This window comes from Saccopteryx leptura, chromosome 2 (assembly GCF_036850995.1).
Source record: "Saccopteryx leptura isolate mSacLep1 chromosome 2, mSacLep1_pri_phased_curated, whole genome shotgun sequence".
NCBI classification, from domain to species: domain Eukaryota; kingdom Metazoa; phylum Chordata; class Mammalia; order Chiroptera; family Emballonuridae; genus Saccopteryx; species Saccopteryx leptura.
The window spans coordinates 128248762-128273739 of NC_089504.1; the positions used below are offsets into that span (position 1 = coordinate 128248762).

Genomic DNA, 24978 nt, shown 5'->3' on the forward strand with positions numbered 1-24978 from the left:
TTTAGTGTGGGCTCTAGTGACTAGCATGGATTTACAGCTAGGCTGTGGCACTCAGCTGGCTATGTGAGCTTGGGAAGGTTATTTAATAATCCAAAACCTTTAAGTTTCCTCACCTTTAAAACTGGGATAATATCATTACCTACATCATAGAGTTAATGTGAGAATTCAATGAGAAAATACACATTAAGCACTTAGCATAGAGTCTGAAATATGTTAACTGGTCAGTAAATGTTCACTGTTATTAGTAATAATAAGACCTCATCAATCAATTCCATGCTTCTAAGCAACCCAGTGATTATCATTTTGTTTCCCTTCTAGTTTGCCTGACTACAAGCTCTTGAATACCTTGTATAGATAAGTATCTTATTGGAAATTAATGCATTGGTATTTTTTACTTTTGTGTAGGATTCTATCAAATCTACCTATAGCAAAGTTGCAGTACAGTTTGGTTATTAAGTAAACAACATGAAAATGAAAGGTTATTTATGCTTTCTCATTTTGATATTATAACATATTTAACCTATAAACCAGATTGATAGTTTGATTGTATGTTAAGTTACATTAAAAATAAGTTAACCAAGTTCTGGTTCAAGATGCTGAACTCACCTCCCACAGACACACCAAATCTACAGCTACATATGGAGCATATTCCTCTGGAAGAAACTCAAAAACTAACTGGGAGACTCCTACACAACAAGTTGAATGAGGAAAAAACCCACATTGAAACTGTTGGAGGCAGAGACACATTCTCGCCATAAACCTTATTTGTGGTACAGCAACCCACAATCAGGAAGGAACCCACAACTCTGAGCTTATCCCTGAGATGCAAAGGGCTTGAACCTCACATCTGGCACCCCAACTTTTAAGACTTGTACCTGAGAGATGAGCCCCCAAAGCATCTAACTTTGAAAGCCATGGGTCTCGCATCTATGTCCACAAGGACATAGCAAACTAAGAAACAGCTCTTAAAGGGTTTGCACAGACTCACCTGGCTATCCCCACCCCCCCGGGCCCAGCACAGAGACAGTCAACTGAAAAGTGACCAGTCTTGCTTTGAAAGAGGCCTATCTTCTTGTCTTAAAGCTTCAACCTGGGCGGCAGGCATCTAATTTAACCCACATCTAGGGTCTTGCTGAAATGTCCTCCAAAGATGGAGACTGGCAAGTACCATCATTCCATCTTCCTCTAGGGTGCGATCATTTTATCCCCTCCAGGGAGCTGGTAAGTTCATCTGGTGCCTTAGTTTCTGTGGCTGTTACCCAGAAGATAGCCCTTGACTGCCTGGTTCTAGTGGCTCACAAGTTCAACAGAATATTAGCAAACAAACAAACAAAAAACAGTTCTTAATTGGCTATCATCCAGGGCTTGGTGCAGTGGGAGCAGACAGACATGTCCATATTCAACTCTTCCCCTGAAAGAGATATATTTCATATTTTAAAAGCTCCTGCCTGAGGGTCTAGCTTCCAATTAGCCTGACTAGGTGCTGAGATCCTCCAAGTTAGGACATTGACAGGTCTTGGCACAACCCTAATTACTGAGAGCTAGTAAGAAAAAAGAAGGCTGCTTGGATGATCACAAAGGTTTGAGAAACAACCAAGAACTAGGACAGGGTTGAACAGTAAGTTTCATCTCTTACATAAGGCTACTCCTTTATGATTAGGAGAGTGGCTGTTTTATCTAATGAATAGAAAAACAACACAGATAATGAAATAAAATGAAGAATTAAATATGTTCTAAACCAGGGGTCTCAAACTCAACTCAGCATGTGGGCCGCAGAGCAAGATCACAGCCATTCGGCGGGCCGCACTAGGTCTACAAAAGGCAACTGTTACACAACACTTTTCTCACTGCAGTTGAAAACAAAAAAAAATCAGTACAACAAGCACAATCGTACATGCAGTTTACTCAGTGTCACAAAACGACCAGAAACTGTAGTTCGCATCACAACTGCTGTTAACTAAGCTAATATCTAGCTAGGATGCTAGAGAAATGAAAAATACAAGTAGGCCCCTAGGCTTACTTAATTTTATCCAAAATATTTTGAACTTCGTGGATTAGTCTGTGGGCCGCACAAAATTGTTTGGCAGGCCGCATGCGGCCTGCGGGCCGTGAGTTTGAGACCCCTGTTCTAAACAAAAGAATAAGATAAAACATCAGGAAAAAAAACTAAATGAAATGGAAGTAAGTGATTTCCCTGATAAAGAGTTCAAGATAATGATCATGAAGATGTTCATGGAGCTCAGGAAAACAATGCATGAACAAAATGGGAATTTCAACAAAGAGAGAAAATTTAGGAACTGGAAAATTCAACATAGAGGTTTAACAGCAGACTAGGTGAAGCAGAAGAAAAATTAGCAGACCTGAAGACAGGACAATGGAATGCATGCAATTAGAGCAACAAAAAGAAAAAAGACTGAAAAAGAGTAAAGACAGCCTAAGAAACATAACAGAACAATATGCAGCAGACTAACATTTACATTACAGAGTCCCAGAAGAAAAGAAAAAGGAGCAAAAAACTTATTTGAAGAACTAATGGCTAAAAAGTTTCCTAATTTTGGCAAAGGAAACACATCCAAATCCAGGAAACCCATAGAGTTCCAAATTAGATGAACCCAAAGAGACCCATACCAAGACACAATATAATTAAAATGTCAAAGTTTAAAAGTAAATTTTTTTAAAGCAGCAAGAGAAAAAGAATTTTTTTACCTTTAAGAAAACATGAGATTATTAGCAGATTATTCATCAGAAACTTTGTAGTCATGAATAGAGAAGCATGATATATTCAAAGTGGTGAAAGAAAAACTGCCATCTAAGAATACTCCACCTGGCACAGTTATCCTTCAGAATTGGAAAAGAGCTCTGGCCAGTTGGCTCAGTGGCAGAGCATTAGCCTCACGTGCAGACGTCCCAGGTTCAAATCCCAGTTGGCACACAGAAGTGACCATCTGTTTCTCCACCCCTTACTTCTCTCCACCCCCCACCCCGTCTTTCTTCCCCTCCTGCAGCCATGGATTGATTGGTTCCAGTGAGTTGGCCCAGGGCACTGAGGATGGCTCCATGTCCTTGCCTCAGGCACTAAAATGCTTGGTTGCCAAGAAATGGAGCAGTGGCCCCAGATGGGCAGAGCATCATCTGGTAGGAGGCTCCAGGTGGATCCCCATGGGGGTGCATGTGGGAGTCTGCCTTTCTGCCTCTCACTTAATAAGAAAAGAAAAAGACAACGACTTGGGAAAGAGACTAAGTGTCTTCTAGGCAAGGAAAAATTAAAGGATTTTATCACTAGTATACTGGCCTTACAGAAATACGAAGGGAATTTCATCAAGCTGAAACAAAGGGCACTAATTAGTAACAGGAAAACATGAAAATATAAATCTAACGGGTAAAGGTAAATATTAAATAAAGTTCTAAATCTAATGTGTAAAGACAGTAGATTTATAAAGCCAGTATGAAGGTTAAAAGACAAATGTGGTAAAAATAACTACAACTACAATAATTTGTTAATGGATACACAGGTAAAAAGATGTTAAATTGGAATATCAACCATAAAACATGGATAAGGGAGTAAAGGTGTAAAGCTTTAGGATGCATTCAAACTGAAGTTATTATCCACCTAAAATAGACTGTTATAAATATAAGTAGTTTTATGTAAGTCTCATGGTAACTACAAAGCAAAACTTTACAGTAGGTACACAAACGATAAATAAAAGGGAATCTAAGCAAACCACTAACTTTGAAAATCATCAAATCACAAAGGAAGAGAGCAAGAGAGAAGTGGAATAATTCTCCAATCAAAAGACTGGTGGATGAATAGATTTAAAAAGACAAGACCCATCTGTATGCTATCTAGAAGAGAATCAAGAACACATACAGACTGAAAGGGATGGGGTGGAATAGCTATCCCATGCAAATGGAAACCAAATTTTAAGAAAGAATGAAATAATAGACAAAGTCATTATAAAATGATAAAGGAGTCAATCTAACAAGATAGAACATTTGTAAATATTTATGCATCCAACAAGGGAGTACCTAAATATATGAAGAAAATATTAACAGACCTAAAAGGAGACAGACAACAATGTAAAAATAGTAGGGGGCTTTAATATCCCACTTTCATCAATGGATGGATGACCAAGGCAGAAAATTACTAAGGAAAACTTGGCTATAAATGACATGCTAGACCAGATGGACTTAACAGATACCATATTTCCCCATGTATAAGACGCTCCCATGTATAAGATGCACCTTAATTTTGGGACCTGAAATTTGAAAAGAAAACGTATTACATAAAGTTACTGAACTCAAGTTTTATTCATCATAAAATTCATACAACTCCTCATCACTGTCAAAACTCCCATCCATTAGCTTGTTAATCATCTGTGTCTGATGATGAATCACTGTCTTCATATATTGCCTCATCCCCAGTTCCATCTATAGCATTTAAAATGCCACAACCACTGTATAAGATGCACCCAGTTTTTAGACCCCAAAATTTTCAGGAAACGGTGCATCTTATACATGGGGAAATACGGTATATACAGAGTATTTGATCCAAAAGAACAAAACACATACTTCTCAAGTATATATGAAGCCTTCCCCAGGAAATCACATTAGACCACAAAACAAGTCTTAATAAGTTGAAGAAAACTGAAATCATATCAAGCATCTTTTCTGACCACAATTGTATAAAATTAGAAATTAATTACAATAAGAATACTGAAAAATTCACAAATATGTTGAGATGAAACATGTTATTGAACAACCAATGGGTCAGAGAAAAAAATCAAGAAAAATTAAAATTACCCTGAAACAAATGAAAATAGAAATACAACATACCAAACCTTATGGGATGCAGCAAAAGCATTTCTAAGAGGAAAGTTCTAACACTAGAAAGCCTACATTAAAAAAATCAAAGATTGCCTGACCAGGCGGTGGCGCAGTGGATAAGAGCATCAGACTGGGATGCAGAGGACCGAGGTTCGAGACCCCGAGGTTGCCAGCTTGAGCGCGGGCTCATCTGGTTTGAGCAAAGCTCACCAGCTTGGACCCAAGGTCTCTGGCTAGAACAAGGGGTTCCTGGGTCTGCTGTAACCCCACGGTCAAGGCACATATGAGAAAGCAATCAATGAACAACTAAGGTGTCACAACGAAAAACTAATGATTAATGCTTCTCATATCTCTCTGTTCCTGTCTGTCTGTCCCTATCTATCCCTCTCTCTGACTCTCTCTCTCTGTCTCTGTAAAAAATAAAATAAAAAGGTTTCTTTTGAAAAAAAAAAAAAAAAAAAGATCGGAGCCTGACCAGGCAGTGGTGCAGTGGATAGAGCATCAAACTGGGATGCGGAGGACCCAGGTTTGAAACCCCAAAGTCGCTAGCTTGAGCACAGGCTCATCTGACTTGAGCACAGGCTCACCAGCTTGAGCACAGGGTCACTGGCTTGAGCATGGGATCATAGACAGAACCCAATGGTCTCTGGCTTGAAGCCCAAGGTCGCTGGCTTGAGCAAGGGATCACTTGCTCTGCTGGAGCTCCCCGATCAAGACAAATATGAGAACACAATCAATGAACAACTAAGGAGCTGCAGTGAAGAACTGATGCTTCTCATCTCTCTCCCTTTCTGTCTGTCCCTGTCTCTGACTCTCTCTCTGTCAAAAATAAAAACAAAAACATAAAGATTGGCAGAGAAAGACAAGTATCATAGGATCTCACTTATGTGTGGAATCTAATGAACACGATGAACTGAGGAATGGAACAGAGGCAGAGACAGGGTCACAGGGAGCAGAGGGACAGCTGTCAGAGGGAAGGGGGATGAGGGGACAGGATCAGAAAAGGTGAAGGGATTAGCTATATTATATATACATAATGCATAGATACAATAGGACAGCAAGTCCCAGAGGGAAGGGGGGGAAAGAGGTAGGGGAGGGGAAACAAAAGGGGTGTAATGGGGGGCACATTGTTGGTTGAGGGTGTTATATTGAGTGAGACACTTGAATCCATGTTAACACAATTTTTTGTTGTTGTTAGAGAGAGAGACAAACTAGAGAGAGATGAGAAGTATTCATTCTTCCCTGCAGCACCTCAATTGTTCATTGATTGCTTTCTAATATGTTCCTTGACCAGGGGGCTACAACAGAGTGAGTGACCCATGTTCAATCCAGCAACCTTGGGCTCAAGCCAGTGACCTTTGGGCTCAAGCCAGCAACCATGGGGTCATGTCTATGAGCTCACACTCAAGCTGGAAACCTTGGTGCTTCAAACCTGGTTCATCTGCATCCTGGGCCAATGCTCTATCCACTGTGCCACTGCCTGGTCAGGCTAAATTTAAAATTTTAATAAAAGAAAAAAGGAAAGAAAAAGAAAGAAACAAAGATCTTAACCTAAGTTTGCACCCTAAAGAAGTAGAAAAAGAAGAACAAACTAAGCCCAAAGTTAGAAGAAAAATACAAAATATCAGAATAAACAAATAAAATAGAGACTAAAATTTTAAAAGAACAATTAAACTAGGAGTTGGTTGTTTGAAAAGATAAACAAAACTGATAAACCTTTAGCTAGACTCACCAAGACTAAAAAGTAGACTAAATGAAATCTAAAATGTAAGAGGAGACATTATAAGTGATACTACAGAAATACAAAGGACCATAACAAAACTACTATGAACAATTATACACCAAACAACTGGACAACCTATAAGAAATGGTTAAATTGCTAAAAACACACACCTATCAAGAGTGAATCATGAAGAAATAGGAAAGTATGAACAGACCTTTTACTAGTTAAGAATGAATTGGTAATCAAAAACCTGTCAACAAACAAAAGCCCAGGACCAGGTGGCTTCACTGGTAAATTCTATCAAATATTTTTAAAAGAATACCAATCTTTCTTTAACTCTTCCAAAAAAAAGAAGAGGAGGGAACACTATCAAAATCAATTTACAAGGCCCTCAGTACACTGATGCCAAAACAAGAACACAAGAAGAAAAATTACAAACCAGTATCCCTGATGAGCAAAGGTACAGAAATCTTCAATAAGATATTAGCATACTGAATTCAACATTAAAGGATTATACCCCATGATGAAGTGGGATTTATTCCAGGGATGCAAGGATGGTTCAGAATCCACAAGGAGGGTTCAAATTAATCAATGTGATACACCACATTAACAAAATGAAAAATAACAATTATGCTCATCCCAACAGATGCAGAAAAAACATTTAACAGGCCCTGGCCGGTTGGCTCAGCGGTAGAGCGTCGGCCTGGCGTGCGGGGGACCCGGGTTCAATTCCCGGCCAGGGCACATAGGAGAAGCGCCCATCTGCTTCTCCACCCCCCCCTTCCTCTCTGTCTCTCTCTTCCCCTCCCGCAGCCAAGGCTCCATTGGAGCAAAGATGGCCCGGGCGCTGGGGATGGCTCCTTGGCCTCTGCCCCAGGCGCTAGAGTGGCTCTGGTTGCGGCAGAGCATCGCCCCTGGTGGGTGTGCCGGGTGGATCCCGGTCGGGCGCATGCGGGAGTCTGTCTGACTGTCTCTCCCCGTTTCCAGCTTCAGAAAAATACAAAAAATAAAAAAATAAAAAACACTTAACAAAATTCAACATATCCATTTATGATACAAAAAAAAAAAAAAAAAAAAACCCAACAAAGTGGGTATAGAGGAAACATACCTCAACATAATAAAAGCCATATATGACAATGCCACAGCTAAAATAGTCAACAGGAAGAAGCTGAAAGGTTTTCCTCTAAGCTCAGGAGTGAGGTAAGAATATCCACTCTTGCCAATTTTATTCAACACAGTACTGGAAGTCTTAGCCAGGATATTTATTTATGCAAGAAAATAAATAAATAAAAGACATCCAAATCAGAAAGGAAGAAATAAATGGTAACAATTTACAGGTGACATATCATATAGAGAAAACCCTAAAGACCACCAAAAACCTGTTAGAAATAATAAACTAATTCAGTAAAGTTGCAGGATATAAAATCAACATACAAAAATCTGTTGTGTTTCTATATAATAAAAATTGTCAAGAAAACTATCCCATTTACAACTGCATACAAAAGAATAAAACATCTAGAAATAAATTTAACCAAGGAGGTGAAAGACCTGTAGTTTGAAAACTTTAAGACACTGCTGAAAGAAATTGAAGATGATAACAAGTAGATGGAAAGATATTCCATGATCATGGATTAGAAGAATATTGTTAAAATGTCCATATTGCCCAAAGCAATCTGCAGATTCATGTAATTCCTTATCAAAATTCCAGTGGCATTTTTCATTGAAATAGAACAAACAATCCTAAAATTTGTATGAAACCACAAAAGATCCCCAGAAGCCAAAGCAAGATGAGAAAGAAGAATAAGCTGGACATTGTGCTTCTTGATTTCAAACAATACTACAAAGCTGTAGTAATCAAAACAATATGGTACTGGCTTAAAACCAGACACACAGATCAACAGAACAGAATAGAGAGACCAGAAACCAAACTTACACATCTATGGTCAATTTATTTAGGACAGAAGCAAAGACTATACAATGGGAAAGGACAGTCTCTTTAATAAGTGGTGCTTGGAAAATTGGAAAGCCACATGATAAAGAAAGAAACTAAACCACTATTTTACACTGCACACAAAAGTTAACTCAAAATGGATTAAAGGCTTGTATGTAAAAGCTGAAACCATAAAAGCCTAGCAGAAAACATAGGCAGTAAGTTTGACATCAGTCTGGTTGTAATTTTTAACGTAGCACCAAAGGCAAAAAAGCAAACTTAAACAAGTGGAACTATATCAAACTAAAAAGCTTCTGCACAGCATAGAAAACCATGAACAAAATTAAAAGGCAACCTACTGAATGGGAGAAAATGTTTGCAAACCATGTCTAATGAGAGAGTAATGTCCAAAGTATATAAAGAATTCATACAACTCGATAGCAAAAAAAAAATCTGACAAAAATTGGCAGATGATCTAACTGGAGATTTTTTTCAAAAACAGAATAATAGCCAACAGGTACATGAAAAAGTATATAATATCACTAATCATCAGGGAAAAGCAAATCAAAACCACAATGAAGTGTATATTGCCTTGCACATGTTATAATGGCTATTACCAAAAAGACAAGTAATAGCAAATGTTGGTGAAGATGTGGAGTAAAGGGAGCCCTTGTACACTGTTGGTGGGAATGTAAATTGGTGCATCCACTACAGAAAACAGTATGGAGATTCCTCCAAAAGTTAAAATAGAACTACTATGTGATCCAACAATTATACTTCTAGAAGAAAACACTAACTTGAAAAGATGTCTGCACCCCCATGTTCACTGCAGCATTACTTACAATAGCCAACAAATGTAAGCAACCTAAGTGTCCATCAGTGCATAAATAAAGAAAATATGGTATATATTTACAATGGAATATTACCCAGCCATAAAAAAGAACAAAATCTTGCTATTTGCAACATGGGTGGATCTTGAAGTCATTATGCTAAGCGAAATAAGTCAGGCAGAGAAAGACAAATACTGTATGATCTCATTTATGTAGAATCTAAAATGAAAACAAAAACAAAAACCCTAATTTAAACTCAGAGATACAGAGAACAGATTGATAGTTGCCAGAGGCAGGAAGTGGGAGAAATATATGAAAGTTTTCAAAAGGAATAAATTCAGTTCCAAAATAAATAAGTCCTGGAGTTGTACAGTATGGTAAATATAGTTAAGAATACTGTATTGTAATTTGAAATTTACTAAGAAAGTAAATCTTAAAAGTTCTTAGCATAAGAAAAAAAAATTGTTGTCCTGGCCCACAGTTGGTTAGACTGTTGTCCCGATACACTAAGGTTGCGGGTTCTATGCTCAGTCAGGGCACAATCAGAATTAACCAATGAATGCATAAATAAGTGGAACAACAAATTAATGCCTCTCTCTCCCCCCTTCCTCTCTCTCAAATTAATTTTTAAAATATTTTAAAAAGAAAAAAATTGTAACTATATAACCTAGACATACTGTAGTGATCATTTCACAATATATACATGTATCAAAATCATTATGTTGCATACCTGGAACTAATATATATCATATGTCAATTATATCTCAATATTTTTCTTAAAGTTTTCCTTCTCAAATGTTTTGTTAACTCAGAACAGCTAATAAATGTGGACATACTTTACTTAAATAATTACAAGAAGTTTTTTTTCATATGTCATAAAAATGGTACTAACATTTTATTCTATTTTTGTCTTACAGGTGTAAAGGGTCAAGTTTCTGATCATAAGGGAAATCCATTACACAATGTAATTGTAGAAGTCCAAGACAGAAAACATATCTGCCCTTATAAAACCAACAAATTTGGAGAGTATTACCTCCTTCTCTTGCCTGGGTCATATACATTAAATGTAAGTGTACAGGTCTAGTTATTGTTATTAAAATATTACAAAATTCATAGTACTTACTCACCTAGAAGGAATTTAAAATAAGTCTGTAAAGTCCAAAAGTAATACATCAAAATAGAAGGAAAAGACGTTAGACTTGCTTTTGGCAGAGACTGAGACAGGTGAGCATGAAAGGAACAAACCAAAAAATTTACGTTTTTTCCCAACTGGCAATTTTTTTTATTTTTTTATTTTTTTTTGTATTTTTCTGAAGCTGGAAACAGGGAGGCAGTCAGACAGACTCCCGCATGCGCCCGACCGGGATCCACACGGCACGCCCACCAGGGGGCGATGCTCTGCCCATCTGGGGCGTCACTCTGTCGCGACCAGAGCCACTCTAGCGCCTGGGGCAGAGGCCAAGGAGCCATCCCCAGCACCGGGGCCATCTTTTGCTCCAATGGAGCCTCGGCTGCAGGAGGGGAAGAGAGAGACAGAGAGGAAGGAGAGGGAGAGGGATGGAGAAGCAGATGGGCGCCTCTCCTGTGTGCCCTGGCCAGGAATCGAACCCGGGACTTCCGCACACCAGGCCGACACTCTACCACTGAGCCAACCGGCCAGGGCCAATTAATTTTTTAAATAAAGGCCAAATTCTATTTCTTGTGATACCTTTTATGATAAAAAAAAAAATGGAACAAACCTTAACAATAAGATTAAACAATGTAGCCAAAGTACTTGTAAACTTTATGAGAAATAGCATTTTAATACCCATTTCACCAAACATAGCTCCTGCAGTTAAAAAATAGATTTAGACAAAATTTCTTTAAAATTCCTTATAAGTAAAATTTGATCCACAAAATGTTACCACTATATTAAGCAAATGACAGACATATTTTATAGTCCTTCCATAAGCAAATGATGGTGAGTTTTCCAATCAATGCAAGTAAAATTCCACATTGTAGTTCTAATTTAAGGTGAATGTTTCTGAGTCATTTCTTCCAGGTAGGAAGCTTGGACTGGTTTGAGCCCAAGTTGGTTTTATGTAAATGAATTAAATAAGTAAGTATGTGATTTAGTTGGCCGGATTGTGCCTCTTATGCTATGATAAGACTTTTCTCTAAGAAATTCAAGATTATTTTACTTTGTATAGTGGGTCTAATGCTAACAATAGCAGTTGTTCTGAAGAGCTACTCCTAGGAGAAGGTAGTCCATTCTGAAGGGAAAACTGGCTTTGTATTCCATCTTTAGGACATAATAAAGGCATGATTTTCCGTTTATAAAACTATAGAATTCAGAGCCTCTGTGCTCCACAGGTTGTTCCTACAGTGCCCAGCAGCGGAGCTCATCAGTTGCTAATCCTCTTTTTATCAATCTTTCCTCCCACTGAGTGCATAGAGCTGGAAAACTTCAATTCACTGTGACTCATTACATTAAAAAGGCCCTTTACTTTCCTGTTTTTTACTGTGACATTTCCATTCTACAAAAAAAGGGTTTTCCTTGTAGTGAGTCTAAATTATTTTATATGGCCCCATAAATAAGCCACACCTTTATAAAATAGTTATGAATAGTTCATTTCCAATTAGTTAGACTAACATAGTACATGTTGACTTTAGCTACTAGTTCTAGTACAAGATTGGAAGGCAAGATTTTGGAAGCTGAAATGAATGGCTAAAATACATACCAGTTACTGGTTACGTAAATGTTACTCCCCATTCTTTTCTCTCTTCGCCATATATAATAAAAGCATTTTCTCGCTGGACATGATCTATAGTTAGTTTAGCATTGATTCTATTTTTCCTGATCATTTTCCCCAACTCCACGCCCCCCCCCCCACAAAGAAACAAATCTAGCTAAAAAAAATTCAGATTCATATGAACAAAACCAGTTAAAAATCAAAGCTTTTTAAGGAAGCAATAAACTTGTACACTTAGGTCAGCTGCAAGAAAAATAGAATAAATTGAGAAAAGAATTCCACTTATAAATAATCTTGATACTCAATCAGGATACTAAGTACAGACTTGGGACAAAGGGAAACAGTCAACTCTTTACCTTTATCCTTCATGAAAACGATGGGCAGGATCAGTCTATTGCTTCCTTCTCCTGACTTACATCTCCAGATAAAGGACCTGTCTGTATTTCACTTTGTAATCCCTGACAACAGCATTAACAACAATGATCCCTATCAACGGACACTGGATAACTCTTTCAACGAGCAGGACTGAAGTGGTTACAAGCCTGGGAGGCCTGGCAGATTGTTACATGTGTTTCATAAAGGCTGCATTTTAGTCGTGGATATTAGTGTTTTCAGTGTTGGCACCACAAAACATCTGAAATCACTCAGATAAGTGTTTCTTGTTTCTTCTCAGGTTACAGTCCCTGGACATGATCCACACCTCACAAAGGTGATTATTCCAAAAAAATCCCAGGACTTCAGTGCTGTTAAAAAAGATATTTTATTTCCACTCAGAGGGCAATTGGATTCTATCCCAGTATCAAATCCTCCATGTCCTATGATTCCTCTATACAGTAATTTGCCAAGCCACTCAGCTGCAACAAAGCCTAGTCTGTTCTCATTTTTAGTGACTCTTTTTCACATATTGTTCAAATAAAGCAAAATGTGAAACTCAACCTCATCACCACCTGGAATCAGGGATTACTTATGCCAGGTTACTGCAAATCTGACTCCCTCTGCGGGACAACTGGACAAACTCCACCATCCTTCCCTTAGAAGATAAATCCTGCAACAAGCAATGTGGTGATAACAAAAGGAATGATTGTGAAGAATGGAAGACAACCATCTATCAAGTACTGCCCCCTTACACTTAATTTTAAAGTAGTCTTTAGAAATGTGTAAAAAGTTAAACATGAGAAGCAAAATAGAAATTCCTACAAGAAAAAAACAGCTAATTCTGTACACAGAGAGCCAGATGAATATGAGCAATGAACACAAACATGTATTGATCACCTGTTACATACAAGACCTTGCTATGAGTGCTATATGTGAAGAGAGAATGCCATGAATAATTAGTTCTCAGGGCAGGGAAAAATGATGACAGGCCTGGAATAGTTTTCCAAATATTCTAAGGAAATACATGACAAAAATTAGGCAACCGTATCTCAGTGGCCCAAGAAAACATGGGCCTCTTGGGATGAAAAGGTGGTGACTACACAGTCCCAAAAACAATGAGTCAATTAAATAAGTGTCCCTACCTTTATGTACGTGGATGCAGTCCTCTGTTAAGCTAACAACCCCTAAATGTATAAGTCTAGCCTCTTGCCTGAGCTTCAGACCCAACTGCCCTGGTCATATATGTGTGACCCAGGGGTACTTCAAACTCATGTCAGAAATTGAACATATGTACTTTTCTCCCTACAGCTGCTTTTCCTCCTATGTTCTCTGTCTCAATTACTGGTGCCACCAAACTAGAAACCTGGGATTCATCCTTGATATATCCTTCTCCTGCTCCATCCCATATATTCAGTCAATCACAAAAGACTGATGTTGACGATAAATGTTGATTGGGTCTACCCTCCCTCCATGGCTTCTAACACTGCCAAGTTCCAGCCATCATAGCTCACCTGCACCACTGCAGTAGCTTTACTGGTCTCTTGCTCCCAGCTCTCTCCTCTTCAAATCCATCCTGCACACAGCACTGGGGAAGGGGGTCTCTTTAAAACAAAAATCAACAACCTACACACCTAACATCCTGTTTGTGTCCCCTATGTCTGGAATACCATTCTGACCCACATTTTCCTTCTCCCTCCTCTTTTAAAACTCAGTTCAGGCATCAACTCCATCAGGAAGCCTTTGCTGACTGTCATCCCATTCCTTTCCATTTCACCTCCTCCCTGTCAATCTAGGGGCCCCTCTTCTTGGCTCTCCAAATGAATCAGATTGCTTCTGTTATCGGATTTACAACACTGTATTATAATCTACTTCCATGTGTGACTTTCTTCTAGTAGAGGGTAAGCTCTTTGAGATCAGGAGCTCTTTAATTTGTTTGAAAAATGCATTTTTATATATTCAGAGAACACATTGGGAACTGAATAAATGAACAAAGGGTTCCAGCAACCTGCTAGTCCCAATCTCTCCCCAAAACCATAAAGGGCTTTGAGTCATTTTATGAAACTTATATAGATCCTCTGCTTTGGCAATTTCCAGGTCACTGGTAACACTAACAGAAGAGTGTTTTTATATATGTGTCAAGAAATAAATTCAAACATGGTGCTTTTATTGGACTTTGCATTTATCCTGAGGTTCATAGTAAAGGTATTATGTTACCTGTTAACACTACAGCCACCTTTTTTTTTTATTGGAAAACAAAACTTTTACCGTCAGTACTCAATATGAAGCAGTTATTCTCCATTATAATGAGAGTTGACCTAACTTAAAACATTAAATGAAAGAATTAAGAAAAAGCATCAAACAGAAAAAATACAGCAACCCTGGTAAGCAGATCTCTAAGTGCTAAGTATTGGTCATGGAAAATGAGTTGCCTTGGCTCTTATTTTAAATCGAAAGTTCTGTAGGATCTGAAAACAAAATTATACTGGGTTTGGTACATGGTGAATGCTGGAGAACCATAATGAATAACAGCAACATGGGCATTTAGGAGCTATTTTTGTGCCGAGCTTATTGTACCAGCATAAAATCGTACATGCTTAATATTAAGTTTTCAATCTTTTAATTCTTTTAAATCAAGTAATAACCTAAATATCTCGATCATTTTTATTTCAATAAGCCATAATTTATTATACTTGAAAGTATATATTAATATATTGCAGAAAATGATTTTGGTATATTGCATATAAAGATATATAAAATTTGGCTTGATTTACCATTAAGCCTTAAACAATTATTTTTTTTTTTAGCGGGGGTGGGAGGTGACAGACAGGGACAGACAGGAAGGGAGAGAAATGAAAAGCATCAACTCATAGTTGTGGCACCTTAGTTATTCAGTGATTGCTTTCTCATTATGTGCCATGACCGGGGGGCTCCAGCCAAGCCAATGACCCCTTGCTCAAGCCAGCAACCTTGGACTCAAGCCAGCGGCCTCCGGGCTCAAGCCAGCAACCATAGAATCATGTCTGTGGTCCCACACTCAAGCCTACGACCCCGAGCTCAAGCTGGTGAGCCTGCACTCAAGCCAGATGAACACGCACTCAAGTCAGCAACCTCGGGGTTTTGAACCTGGATCCTCTGCGTCCCAGTCTGATGCTCTATCCACTGCGCTACCACCTAGTCAAGCAAGCCATAAAAAATTCCTCATTCAGGCATTCTGAGTTCTAACTTTTCCAAGATAGCAATTTTTTTCTTTTTTTAATCTTATTTTTTGTTTTTTATTGTCATTTATTAAATTTATTGGGGTGACATTGGTTAATAAAATTATAAGAGCAATTTTTGAAAAAACATGAACCAAAATTTGAACTGGTTCATAAGCCTTAATGTTAAGGAAATGTTTTTAAAATTAGGAATTTTATGAGAAAACAAAATTCTTTAGAGATCAGCAAAACATGATAATCTCCAAACCAAATCTACACCCAATTTGAATTTACGGTAATTCAGAGCAGGTCTGGGTTACATATTTTCAGCAATGCCTCTGTGCTCCACAGTTGTGGCCAGCATTTAGTAAGTATAGTAGAATCACAGCTGCACCCTGCCACTAACCTAGCAAAACGTGTCCAAATAGGAGGAGAAACTATGGAATTCCAACTGCAGTCAGACAGACCCCCATATCTCCCTAATAACACCTTCCTTACTGTTCCCCACCTTTGTGTGTTGCTCAGGTTCTAAATTCAGGTATAACTCCTTTTATAGAAAAACCAATATGGAACATGTCTTCAAGCATGTGGCAGCTAAAGAATTAGGCAGGAGCCCTGGGCTCAAACTCACCCCACATTCAGTTTCCTTACCTGTAAGATGAAGGCCTCTGCTTGACTGATTCTGTGACTGTCAGAGCCACACTGGTGCTGTTTTTGGTGCTTGTCCAAGTGGAGGAAGGGTATTTAACACTCAGGTGGTAGATATTTTAAAGGCAGTGTAACTTATCCAGGACCAAATCTTTTGCCTCAGATACAAACAGAATTGGCCTGAAAACTGAAATGAAACATTTAGTTAGCTAGAATGATCATTTAATTATATTTAAGAAAACTCATGAAGTAACAGTTTCTGATTACCTACTCAAATTATATAAACATGAATGAACCTAAATGGTGGGAGTATTTTCAGGAAATGTTAAATCCCTGCTGATAAGTATCAATATTAATTTGGGTGTTGACTTTATCACATTCAAATTTGAGCTGTCAGATATACTGAATGTTTTGTTCCAGAAGCAAATCTGCATGTTCTACCTTTAGAAAGCAAAAATACGACATTTGATTGTAAATATCTTTTCCTAGGGAATCCAGAAAATTGAGCATAACATCTTGCCTCCTGGCAATAGGTTAAGTTACCTACTGAGAAGTTTGATTCTTGTTGTACACAGTGAAAATACAGTTAATGTCTATTTTATGACAAATCCCTTTTAGCTTCCTCATGACTCAAGATGGGGAGAGAAGGAGAAAATGGTTAATAAAGAGAAAAGAGAAAATGTTAACACCTAAAACAGAAGTCTGGAGAACGTCTAACTGTTATAGGGTATGTCACTAATAAGTAGATGTTGTGCTGTATTGCTTACAAACCATCTTATCGTGCTTTAGTATATGCACTACTCCGCAGCCTTTTATAGAAGTTTCACGATGATTTTCAAAGTTTTCTCAGTGATTTTCTAATTAAGAACTTTAAGTGCACAAATTAAGACTTTAAAGTTTTATTGGGTATTGGCCACGACTACCTCTAAACTCAGTAAATCTAGAATGTTTGTTATTCTCAATAAATTAATATTCATGTAAACAATGAATGCTGTTTCCTTCTATTACATTACCTTGAAAACAAATATTTATGCAAGTGTAACGAAGTCCACATACTAGAGAACTAATTACTACCAAATAAAGACCAAATTTAGTGACCTTTAATGAAGCAATACTGCAATACAATAACTCTTCACAGCCCAAACAGTTCTGTCAAAAGTTTATGATATAGACCAGTGGTAGTCAACCTGGTCCCTACCGCCCACTAGTGGGCGTTCCAGCTTTCATGGTGGGTGGTAGCAGAGCAACCAAGGTATAAATAAAAAGATAGATTTAACTATAGTAAGTTGTTTTATAAGATTTATTCTGCCAAACAGTGAAAATCCGACATAAAGTACTTGGTAAGTAATTATTATTATATGCTTTAACTTGCTGTAACTCTGCTTTATAAATTTTATAAAGTAAAGTTACTTCCCTACTTTATAAATCACCATTACTGTGGAACTGGTGGGCGGTTAGAAAATTTTACTACTAACAGAGATACAAAAGTGGGTGGTAGGTATAAAAAGAATGACTACCCCTGATATATACTCATCCTAGTCTGTTACATTCCAAGTTAATTTGTACCATGGGTAGATAATGAAAAGCGTGCCTTCTGAGAAATACACACACACTTTGAAAAATTTAGAATGTACTTAAAAGGTCTAAATCATGCAAGAAAGAAATAGGATTTCCCAAAGGTACTTCAACATGGAACTATTTTCTTAAGTAATTTAGCCTACTGCCTTCCCCTTGAACTTAACTTCTTAGACTTATAAACACATTTTGAGAAATGTTGATAGAGGGAGAAGTCTTTAGTACTAATCACTAAATAAACAAATATCCAGATAATAGTGTTTTTAAAACACAGAGCATACTATTTGCTTCCTACAGGAATTAGAAAACAAGCCCTTACCATTCGTCACTGCAACCCATTATCAAATTTGTAGTCACAGAGAAACTAGGCTCAACTTTATGTCTGCCCTCTGAAACATACTAAAAAAGATTAAATGAGACACAACCAAGTAGAAAACAGCTAATTTACAGGTATCAATTTCTAAAAGTGGTAACTATCTCAATTTAGAAAATAAAGTGGGAACCGTTTTTCTATTTCTAAAAGAGAATTCATTTGCAGAAATTTCCTGGTATATTTTAGCTAGACTACAATATCTAAATTTGCAACTCAGAGAGTTCAGTACACACTATACAACCTGCTCGCAAAGCAATGTACAATTTTCAAATCAACTAAAATTTAAAATATTAACCATAAAGGAAAAGGTAAAAGAAAATGAAGTATAAACAAGTAATTAGTCCATGTTTTGAAAATTTTTATCTACTAGTTTTATAATGAAAAGCAACTGATACAAAGACTGGAAACCCAAATTTTAATTTTTTTTATTTTTTTTTTTGTATTTTTCTGAAGCTGGAAACGGGGAGAGACAGTCAGACAGACTCCCGCATGCGCCCGACCGGGATCCACCCGGCACGCCCACCAGGGGGCGACGCTCTGCCCACAGGGGGCTATGCTCTGCCCCTCGGGGCGTCGCTCTGTCGCGACCAGAGCCACTCTAGAGCCTGGGGCAGAGGCCATGGAGCCATCCCTAGCACCCGGGCCATCTTCGCTCCAATGGAGCCTTGGCTGCGGGAGGGGAAGAGAGAGACAGAGAGGAAGGAGAGGGGGAGGGGTGGAGAAGCAGATGGGCGCTTCTCCTGTGTGCCCTGGCCAGGAATCGAACCCGGGATTTCTGTACGCCAGGCCGACTATCTACCACTGAGCCAACCGGCCAGGGCCTGGAAACCCAAATTTTAGAAGCACCAGCTTAGACAATAGCTACACCTTCTTCCATATTCACTGAAGCTTTCCAGACTTTATACTAGTGATTAACTTAGGTCAACGTTAATAAATTTTCTAATTGATCAAAGATCTTTCAACACTAAAGCATAGTATTTTTATGCGTAGCGTCTCGTGAAGCTCTTAAGGATAGTGTATTTCAAGACTGAAACATGAATCTAGCTTTAACTGAGAATAGAACTCTTATTTCTTTGCTCTCCAGCCCAGCACGCTCTCTTGTGGGAGTATTCTGTCCATAGTTAAGTCTTCCTACTTAGGGAATGACTTCAGAGAACCCAATGTGCTGCTTCCACCTTGTGGTTTAATAAGTGAATAACTAAAAAGAGTTGGTCTTCACATGTCTCTCTAAAAAATTAGTGTGATAAAAGGTGAAAAAGTATTTAATACAGAAGGATTTTGTTTTTTCAGAGACAGAGCTAGAGTCAGAGAGAGAGAGAGAGAGGGACAGAGAGACCAGAACACAGAGAGATGAGAAGCACCAATCATCAGTTTTTCGTTGTGGCAGTTAGTTGTTCATTGATTGATTTCTCATATGTGCGCTAACTGGGGGGCTACAGCAGACCGAGTGACCCCTTGCTCGAGCCAGCAACCTTGGGCTCAAGCTGGTGAGCCTTGGTCAAACCAGATGAGCCCGCGCTCAAGTTGGCAACCTTGGGGACTCGAACCTGGGTTCTTCGCATCCCAGTCCGATGCTCTATCTACTGCACCACCGCCTGGTCAGACCAGAAGGATGTTTTAAGAAAAGCTTTTCCAATTGTTACAACTCTTGACACCATATCAACTTTTAAAGATCACTGTTTCCTTATTTTCAGGATTTTTTAAAACTTCCTGTTTTCCTGGTGGAAACTAGGGATAGCTGCATAGTTGCTTTCCTTGCTACTGAATACCTCCTGTGCACACAATGCATCATACCAAGCTCCTGGCGGAGGGTGGCAGAAAGGATGTTATAGTCACCTACTGAGAAGAGTATAAAGCAACAGGTCAGTGAATGTAAGGTGTATTGAGTTAAGACAATGCAGGGGGGAAAGAAGGGTTAATTCAAGTTCTCAGCCAAGCTCTGGAAGTTGTGGTCATGCATGGATGCAATGAAATTAAACAACTGCAATTTATTAGTTCTTACTACCTGCCAGACACCGTCCTAGGCTCCATTATACATTTATTGTCTCAGATTCTAAGAGCACTTAGCAAGTACCAGATCTAATGTTGGAATTTAGTCCTTCCCACTCCACAGGATGAAAATTAAGTCTGGGGAGAGTCAGGATGCAAATGAAGTTTGTTGCACTAAAAAAGGTTGAGAGAATGGTAAAAAAAAAAAAAAAAAAAAAAGCATGTTTCAAAGAGCTCTAGAAGTCTAAAATGATCAGGTCAGGCATAACATTTGAGATAATACTCAACAAACAATAAAATTAAAGTTTTTTCCATAAACGAACCAAAAACTGGGAGAGACCAAAGGCAGTGAAGTCATTGTAGGCAGATGTTACTGTGTTCTTGAAAGGTCTAATACAGAGCATGACCTGGGTCACAGTATGAATCAAAACCACACGAAAGTACTAAAATTTAACCCAACTGAACAATTAGGGCTCTTATCCAAAATATTATTCGAGCAATATTTTTACATATCATTCCAGATGTGTTAATTATGAACACATAGGATCTTCTGCTTGTCACTCCACACTCCTCTTGTTCTACTTTGTTATTTTTTTAAAGAATTTTAAATTTTATTTACTGATTTTAGAGAGAGCAGGGATAGAGGGTGAGAGACACCAATTTGTGTTCCACTTATTATGCATTCATTGGTTGGTTCTTGTATGCACCCTGACCCGGATCTAACTAACAACCTCGGTATATTGGAACAAGTCTTACCAACTGAGCTACCTGGCGAAGGCTCTCTTAATTTTTATTTGATCTTGTTTAGAGTCCACTTTACAATTTAACATATTCAACTCTGAGCACTAATGTGCTGGTGCTTTTGGATATCTTTTTTTTTTTTTACAGAGATAGAGAGTCAGAGAGAGGAACAGATAGGGACAGACAGGAACGGAGAGAGATCAATCATTAGTTTTTCGTTGTGACACCTTAGTTGTTCATTGATTGCTTTCTCATATGTGCCTTGACCGTGGGGCTACAGCAGACCGAGTAACCTAGGGGTCGGGAACCTATGGTTCGCAAGCCAGATGTAGCTCTTTTGATGGCTGAATCTGGCTCGCAGACAAATCTATAATAAAAAAATAACATTAAAAATATAAAACATTCTCATGTATTACAATCTATTCACTTTCTACCCTCATGTTCATGGTTGCGGATGGCTGGAGCCAATCACAGCTGTCCTCTGGAACAATACCAAATTTTTATTGGATAATGTGTAAGGTACATGGGTCGTTGTATGGCTCTCACAAAATTACATTTTAAAATATGTGGTGTTCACGGCTCTCTCAGCCAAAAAGGTTCCCGACCCCTGGAGTAACCCCTTGTCGAGTCAGCAACCTTGGGTCCAAGCTGGCAAGCTTTGCTCAAACCAGATAAGCCCGCGCTCAAGCTGGAAACCTCGGGGTCTCAAACCTGGGTCCTCTGAATCCAAGTCCGATGCGCTATCCATTGTGCAACCTGGTCAGGATGGATTTTTTTTTTTTTTTGCATTTTTCCAAAGCTGGAAACAGGGAGGCAGTCAGACTCCCGCATGCGCCCGACCAGGATCCACCCGGCATGCCCACCAGGGGGCGATGCTCTGCCCCTCTGAGGCGTTGCTCTGTTGCATCCAGAGCCATCCTAGTGCCTGAGGCAGAGGCCACAGAGCCATCCTCAGCATCCGGGCCATCTTTGCTCCAATGGAGCCTTGGCTGCGGGAGGGGAAGAGAGAGACAGAGAGGAAGGAGAGGGGGAGGGGTAGAGAAGCAGATGGGTGCTTCTCCTGTGCACCCTTGCCGGGAATCGAACCCGGGACTCCTGCACGACAGGCCGACGCTCTACCACTGAGCCAACCGGCCAGGGCCTTGGATATTTATCTTTTTAAAGCATCATTTGTAAATGTCAAAAAAAGTCCTTTCCTATATAACTGAAAGCTGGTAGACAATACGGCCATAATCTAAACAATTGGTATTTTTTAAACTGAAGAAAATTTTGTAAACACTAAATTAAAACTCGATTCAGAGGCCCTGGCAGGTTGACTCAGTGGTAGACCGTCGGCCTAGCATGTGGGTGTCCTAGGTTCAATTCCTGGTCAAGGCACACAGGAGAGGTAACTATCTGCTTCTCCACCCTTACCCCTCCCACTTCTGTCTCTCCCCACCTCTCTGGCAACCACAGCTTGATTGGTTTGAGTGAGTTGGCCCTGGCACTGAGGATGGCTCTGTGGCCTGTCCCTCAGGAGCTAAGAATAGCTTGGTTGTCAAGCAACAGAGCAACATCCCAGATAGGCACAGCATCCCACTGTAGGGGGTTTGCCAGGTGAATGCAGTAATCTGTCTCTGCGTCCTCTCTTAAAAAAAAAAAACAAAAAAAAAACAATGCAGAAGCCAACCAACCAGAAAGTGACTACAAACTTTTCACAATACACAGCATAACTTGCAGTACCCTCATAAGCCTATAGACCTACACACTAATCCGTGTCTTTAGAACCCTTATTAAAAATAAAAAATCTAAACTGATGGGTGGCAACAGCTAACCCTGGTCTGGCTCCTGCTTTAAAGTCAGCTTCAAGACTCAAGTCCCAATGCTTTGATTCATTTAGTAATTTTTTAAAACATTTTATTTATTGCTTTTTAGAGAGAGGAGAGAAACAGAGAGAAAGGGTATTAAGACAGGAGGGGGAAACATCAACTCATATGTTGCTTCCATGTGTGTCTTACCAGGAAAGCCCAGGGTTTGGAACCAGTGACCTCAGCATTTCAGGTCAGATGCTTTATCCACTGTGCCATCATAGGTCAGGCCATTCAATAAATTCTTACTGAGCAGCCTGACAAGGCAGTGGTACAGTGCATAGAGCATCAGACTGGGATGCAGAGGACCCAGGTTTAAGACCCCAAGGTCGCCAGCTTGAGCACGGGCTCATCTGGTTTGAGCAAAGCTCATTAGCTTGGACCCAAGGTCACTGGCTCCAGCAAGGGGTTATTCGGTCTGCTGAAGGCCCACAGTCAAGGCACATATGAGAAAGCAATCAATGAACAACTAAGGTGTCGCAACGAAAAACTGATAATTGATGCTTCTCATTTCTCTCCGTTCCTGTCTGTCCCTATCTATCCCTCTCTCTCTAATTAAAAAAAAAAAAAAGTCTGAGGATCCTTATGAAAGTTTCTGATTAAAAGGTAATTAAAAAAATTTTTCTTACTGAGCATTTATTTGTATATGTATCACAACCAAAAGGTTCTTGTCCTGGCCAGATAGCTCCATTGGTTAGACCAGCGGTTCTCAACCTGTGGGTCGTGACCCCGGCGGGGGTCAAACGACCAAAACACAGGGGTCACCTAAAGCCACCGGAAAATACATATTTAGAACAACCAAAACACAGGGGTCGCCTAAAGCCATCGGAAAATACATATTTATTATACATTTTAAAATAAAATATGTATTTCCGATGGCTTTAGGCGACCCCTGTGTTTTGGTCGTTTGACCCCCGCCGGGGTCGCGACCCACAGGTTGAGAACCGCTGGGTTAGACCTTTGTCCCAGTATGCAAAGGTTGCAAATTAGATCCTTAGGGCACATACAGGAACAGATCTGTTTCCATCTCTTGCCCTCTCCATTCTTCTCTAAAGTCAATAAATAAAATTTACAAAAAAAAAATAGCTCTGGCCATATAGTTCAGTTGGTTAGTATCATCTCAGGGTGCAAAGGTTACCAGTTCAATCCCTGACCAAGCCTCATACAAAACAGACCAATGACCCTGTCTCTCTCACCACTTCCTCTCTTGCTAAAAGAAAAAAATTTTTTTAGAGGTTCTTGGCCTCATGGAATGTAGTTTCATAGATAATGCAAAGAAATTACAGGCAATTACAACAGAGGTTGTTTAATGCTGACAAAGTGGCACAGTAGCTGGCCAGCCCTAACTTTCCTGCCAAGACTACAACCCTTCCAGGGCAGTTCAGTATTACTTGTTGAAAAACCACTTAGAAAAAAAAAAAAAAAAGAAAACCACTTAGGACACCCTGAAATGTAGTGACACAAGTGAAATCAAGATGGGGGGGGAGTGTTTCACACCCTACTAAATTTTAACCTTCTCTCAAGCTGACCTTAGTACTGTGGAGGCTTCCAACAGCATCCAAAGGCTCATTGATATGAGTACTTTCAAAGTGAGCAGACATGGCCATTCCAAAAACAAGCATATTCAGACTTACACCTTGGATTAAACAAATAGATGATATTCAAATACAATCTCTGTTTTAACAAAACTCATTAAGGAAATATTTGAAGTGTAAGATCCAATAATCACATTCTTGAAACATCTTAAACATTTAATAAATCATTTATTTGTAAATCAATAAATTTTTAAGTATACCAAACTATACTCTTACAAAAATTAGGGGGTATTTTATTGCTTCATATTCATTTTGAAATATCTCCCTAATTTTTGCGAGCAGTTATTAAACATTAGCAATGTGTAGGCAGCGGATTGTTTTGTACCATAGCATAACTGTATTAACATACTCTGAATGTAGTGTTTATAATCTCATTTTTACTAACTATCCTCAGAGAACATTAACTTGTTCTATATTTGAAGTATAAATCCCAAATTAATAAGGCTTTACTATATTTGAGGACCACTCTGGTTAAGGTAATAATCACTTCAGTCATTTGTTTTCTACTTATGTAGATATATCATATGCATGGTTTAATTAGTAACTAGTACAAATTTGCTGTGCTGAATTATCCTTCTAAACATAATTTAGCCAATTTTATA

General features: G+C 38.8%; 1 protein-coding gene across 1 annotated transcript in view; it reads left to right on the top strand.

Moving 5' to 3' along the window:
* The window catches only part of CPM (carboxypeptidase M), a 90524-nt gene extending 76507 nt beyond the window's left edge, over nt 1–14017 (top strand). Inside the window, exons 8-9 of the mRNA XM_066368693.1 lie at nt 10225–10373; nt 12713–14017. Coding sequence (XP_066224790.1) covers nt 10225–10373; nt 12713–12955 — 392 coding nt within the window. The 3' untranslated portion in view covers nt 12956–14017. The remainder of the gene's footprint in view (nt 1–10224; nt 10374–12712) is intronic.
* The last annotated feature ends 10961 nt before the right edge of the window (nt 14018–24978 follow it).